Below are 5,819 nucleotides of genomic sequence, written 5' to 3'. Positions count from 1 at the left end.
ATATAATAATATTCTTCATATATTATATATGTTATGGAGCACACATAAGATTTCATATTCAATAAATAAAGAATTTGGATAAGCCCCCCTTCTTTTTTTTTTTTTTATCAAGTGGGTACGTGTACTTTATTATCTTCTCTCACTTTTTCTCTTTCATTTTTTTTTTTTCCTTTCATTATTTATTTATTGTTTTTTTTTTTTGCATCTTATATAAATAGAAGACCACCTCACGTCTCTTGAAACATACCTTCTCAAACAGCTCTAGCAATATAGTCTATTTCTATCATATAATAATTATCCCTTCACACGAAAATAAGTTAGAGGAACTAAGAAGAAAAAAAAAACATATGGCTGGTAACAATAGTAGTAGTGTTAATGTTTATGTAAAATCATCAAATGAGTTTGGTGATTCATTATCATCAGCTGGTGATGGTCGCCACTGGGAATTATTCCATAAGATTAAGCCTTATTTGCTAATGGTGGGGTTGCAGTTTGGTGCGGCTGGAATGTACATAACTAGCATGGCTACTCTCAATCATGGCATGAATCGCTACGTACTTATCGTCTATCGTAATGCTGTTGCAGCGCTCGTTCTTGCTCCTTTTGCACTCATTTTCGAAAGGTATATATATAACTGCTCTCTCCCTCTCTCTCTCCCTCTCTCTCTCTCTCTCTATATATATATATATAGTTATTTTCCTGCTAGTCAGTACTTATAGATTCTGAAATATAAATATAGTATGTGTATTATGTATTTGATCTTAGTAAAATTAAGGTGATGCATGAAAAAATTGAAATTAATCAAGAAGAAAACACACGCCATGACACGAAAACTAGCTAAATTTATACATAGAGTCATAGATATAGACATAGATATAGATTAGTATCTTATATATATGTACAGTACAAATTAAAAAGTGTACTCAGTACTATATCATTTTTACGTACACCAACAATTAGCACTGCATGCATGTACCCATGTACGTGTCCTACAACTAATTACTTGCGCTTGTTTTACAGGAAAATAAGACCAAAGATGACACTCCCCATCTTCCTCCAGATAATGGCACTGGGATTCTTAGAGTAATAATAAATGATTTTTATATTTATTAGCTGGACTACATATATATATAAATATATGTGTTATATATAATTAATATTATCAATTTTTACTGGCCAGTGGACTAAAAATACTTTATTTATTTTTATTTAAATTACTTCTGGTATACAATTACAAAATATATTCTTACATTTTAGATTTTCTTTTTTTGAACTTTTACGAAAATACAGTACATGTCGTTTGCCAACACAATTAATTATGCGCCGTAAAAAGGCTAGAATTTCAAAATTTAGCCCGCAACAGCAGCATTTATTTTTATTGGATACAATTAATATATATTTATAATCATCGCTATTAAGCTGCCTAGTACTTTTTCAACATATCGATTGGCTAGCGATACTTCCTAAAAGTTATTATATTAAATTATATGGGACTCGATACTTAGTTGGACTAATAACGATATTAACACATAGAAGAGTGCTAGGGACCACTAATACCCTTTAGATTTCTTATTTATATTATATGCAGTTACGATTATCAACTTTTTTTGGCCACTAAGAGAATGCTAATTAAACAAATTAAAAAGATGTCATATACTTTTTTTTTTTTGCTAAATAAAGATGTCATATACTGTCCGTACGTATCTGTGTACAAAAAACAAAAACAAAAAGTAAACTATATTATAAATTTAATAATAATATTGATATATATTATATTTGTGTCTCAGGCCAATTATTGATCAAGGATTTGGGTACCTTGGAATGAAATACACATCGGCATCATACACATCTGCGATAATGAATGCCGTGCCTTCCGTCACATTTCTCATAGCAGTCGTTTTCAGGTATATATAATAATTTAGTTAAAATAAAAGAAGTTTTATTAATAATTATTTAAGTTGTTAATTACTATACGAAGTAGCATACTAATGTGCTTTAAAATATAAAGTTTTATACAATTAATTTAATTAAAAAATATAAAAAACTAGTAACAAATTCCAACGCGACACATCAAAAATTCTCAATAACAATGCTCACTATTTATACATATTAGTTAATTATTAATTAATTGATCATGATGGATGATCAGGATAGAGAGAATAAGGATTAAGGAGATAAGAAGTCAAGCAAAGGTGATAGGAACCATAGTGAGCTTCTCAGGGGCTTTACTAATGACACTGTATAAAGGCCCAGTGGTTGACCTGTTTTGGACCAGGACCACAGCCCACCAATCAACTGATCTCACCCATTCCTCTGATAAAAACTGGGTCCTCGGCACTATTTTTATTCTCATTGGCTGCGTTGCCTGGTCCTGTTTCTACGTTTTACAAGTACGTACCTGGCTAGTACTTACCTTAAAATTATAATATTATTAATTAATTATAATAATTAATTGTGAAATTAATTAAACAGTCAATTACGGTGAAGAAGTACCCGGCAGAACTGTCTCTGTCTACATTGATATGCTTGTCTGGTGCATTGCAAAGCACAGCATTAGCCTTAGTTGTGGAACATCACCCAAGTGCTTGGGCCGTAGGTTGGGACTCCAGGCTACTTGCTCCTCTCTATACGGTAACTAATATAATTCCAATGCTCATATCTCAGCCCTTCACCTCAACAAAATATTTAGTGATTAATATTTAGTTAATATTCCATAGTATTAGTCTCATATTTACTAGTTAGCACGGATCTAGTAGTATTAATGTGGGGCTATAGCTTTCACTAACAAAAAAAAATATTATCTTTTAAAAAATTAAATATAATTTTTTTAATTTAATAATTACATAATAAAATAGTAAAAAAATTCTCATAAAATTAAATCTGGTAGAGTAATTATAATATAAGTATAAATAATTTTTAATAATAAATTAACTCCCATAAAATAAAAATTTTGAGCCTACTAGCTAGTCATATTATATAAATGATCCACTTAATAAAGTGAGAGCACTTCTCTCCTACAAGGCCATTTTGTTAGATTGAGTTATGGCCAATAACTTTGGTATGGAGCGAACCCACTGAGTGAACACCAATTTTGTTATACCCAATTTTGTTGATTTTGCCTTTTTTCATACATTTTTTAATTTTTACCGAGAAATAAAAAAAATATATATTTATATAAAAACTCCTATACATTGAAAGTTGCAATTATTAATTATATATTTATACATAGTAATTAAGCTAATTAATTAGTTTGACTGATATGTGGTCAACAGGGAATTGTTAGCTCTGGAATCACATACTACGTGCAAGGCCTAGTAATGAAAACTAGAGGCCCAGTATTCGTGACAGCATTTAATCCTCTTTGCATGGTCATCGTTGCCATCCTTGCATCAATCATCCTTGCTGAGAAAATTCACCTTGGAAGGTAGGTTAGATATAAATAAATATTGATACGTTATTATTATTTCCTTTCCTTTTTCTTTTCTCCAATTCATAAAATAAATATTTAATAATAACTGAGCTTTCCTTATTTAAAAGAGGAAAGAATAGCTTAGCTTAGCTTTAATTAGGAAAGTTTTATAAAGAAAAAAAAAATATTTTTAATTTCCCTCTCTTTACACAAAGATCAAAGATATTCACCGTGTCATGTAAGATCTTACAAAAAAAACAAAACCATGTCATGTAGGAGTGAATATTTTTACCGGATTTGACCTATGCTCTGTCAACTCGTCCAGACCTAACCCGGTCAACCCCGCTATGTGGGAAAATACGTTATTTTTTTAATTTAAAATTATATATTTTTAATACATATAGTTAAAATTGATAAAAAATAAAAAAAATATAAAATTGAGGATCATTTATTAAAATTAATATAGCTGTAAAAAATAAAATTAAAAAAGACAACAAAATCTTCCTTTTTGGTCGCATCTTTAATTTTACTTGTGGCATAAATATTAAAGTTGTTCAAAACTAAAAATTACTTTTTTAAATTAAGGTTATATTTGCAATAATTTTAAATTATAGGAATTTTTGCTGCAAATATTTCAATAGGTTAAGTATAAAAATAAATTAATTGTTAAAAAAATCTTATTTAGTAATAAATTGCTAAAAAATAATAATTAGTAATTATAATTAATTTAATTTTTAATAAAATTAATCCTAATTAAGTTTTATAAAAAAAATAAAGTATAAAGTAAGAAGTTATTTATTATTTATTTTTATTTAATTTTAAATTAATTACAATCATTCAATACAGTGATTAAATAACTAAAAATAAATGTAGGTATAATTATTGGAACTCATCTATATTTATATTTATATAATATATATATGTATATTTATATGATGTAGTTTTCTTTACGACCAAAAAAAAAAAAACTTTTAAAAGGTCTTCCATGAGAGATACATGTAACATATCCACATATATTTTCTTTTTTTTTTTTTCATAGAAACTACGTAATTTTTTACAAATTAATAACAACATTACTTTTTTTTATTCCTTTTTTAATTTACAAATGATCACAAAATAAAATATTACTTATTACTGAAAAATGCATAGATAAACACATACAGATATTTGTCACTATTTAATTTTTATTACTAATTAATAACAGTGACATAATTAAGTATATATGATGATACTGTTTCAGTAATTTTAATGATAAAACTTGTTATTATGTGAGTTAGATATTTTGTAGTGTGTATAACATTATTATAATTTTTGAATTTAAGAACAGTTACCTAATATAGATTAATTAATAATAATAATGCAGTGTGATTGGAGGGATTATAATAACAATAGGGCTATATTCGGTGGTGTGGGGCAAAAACAAAGATTATTCCAAGTCACAGCAGGGAAGAGAGGTATTGATGATATCGCCCTCCTCAGTAGTACAAGTAGTAACTCATAATGAACAGAAGCTCCCACTGAGTAATAATGTTGGGACAACAGTTGACATTGCTGCCAACAAGAGCGACCAACAAACTCCTACAACTCATCATCAACCAAATTAGTATATAATATATATTTATAGATATTCCACCAATATTAGTGCGCAATCTTCATCATAATTATATAATGTATATACTAAGTGCTACCTTAGTCATTATATATATAAATATATATATATATATATATTCTATGTAATCCATGGCCCACCGATCTATCTCTCTCCATTTTCTTTTTCCAACAAAATAAATCGGTTATGTGATAACTTTTTCTAGCTAGAGAGCGACTTGTGCAACATATACTGCTACTGCTAGCTAGCTAGTATGATATTATTTGCTAGTTTCTGAGTTGTATCTTCAATCTCCATATTCAACCAATTATAGTTTTCATGAAATCTAGAAAAGGAAAAACGTTTTTTTTAAATATTTTAATTCAGCAAAAGAATCAATATAATTAAATAATCTTTTTTTTAATAAATAGCATTTTGTGATAAACTTATTTGGAATAATATAAAATAAATAAGAAGAAAAAAGGAAAAAAAAAATAAAGAAAAACTAAATAAGAATTTATCATTACTTTATTTTAATAGAATGATCCTCTATTTATACAAATAAGTGAGTCATTGATTAGGAAATTAATAAGGAGAGCAATAGTGATTACATAAACCTTGCCAGAAAATTTAGTAGGACAAAAATTCGGTCAAAAGAAAAAGAGTGCATTATGAATTAGCTCTCTCTTATTTAGATATTTGTAGAGATCTTCTTATTGACGAATTTCAATATTGTGAATCATCTTCTTGAATATTGATGTTAGTAATGATTTTGTGAATAAGTCTGCAAAATTGACACTTGATTGAATATATTGGACACCA

At 27.7% G+C, this 5,819-nt stretch overlaps 1 protein-coding gene across 1 annotated transcript; it reads left to right on the top strand.

Annotated features, from left to right (window-relative positions):
- Window positions 1-237: 237 nt before the first annotated feature.
- On the top strand, window positions 238-5,301 carry LOC115697135 (WAT1-related protein At4g08290). Its single transcript, XM_030624051.2, has 7 exons — window positions 238-622; window positions 1,021-1,083; window positions 1,788-1,904; window positions 2,150-2,390; window positions 2,473-2,631; window positions 3,273-3,424; window positions 4,773-5,301. Exons 1-7 carry the CDS (start codon window positions 348-350, stop codon window positions 5,011-5,013), a joined length of 1,248 nt encoding a protein of 415 aa, XP_030479911.1. The 5' UTR covers window positions 238-347; the 3' UTR covers window positions 5,014-5,301.
- The last annotated feature ends 518 nt before the right edge of the window (window positions 5,302-5,819 follow it).

Source organism: Cannabis sativa, chromosome X (genome assembly GCF_029168945.1).
Source record: "Cannabis sativa cultivar Pink pepper isolate KNU-18-1 chromosome X, ASM2916894v1, whole genome shotgun sequence".
In the NCBI taxonomy this organism is placed as follows: Eukaryota; Viridiplantae; Streptophyta; class Magnoliopsida; order Rosales; family Cannabaceae; genus Cannabis; species Cannabis sativa.
This window is presented reverse-complemented; position numbering and strand designations above follow the sequence as displayed.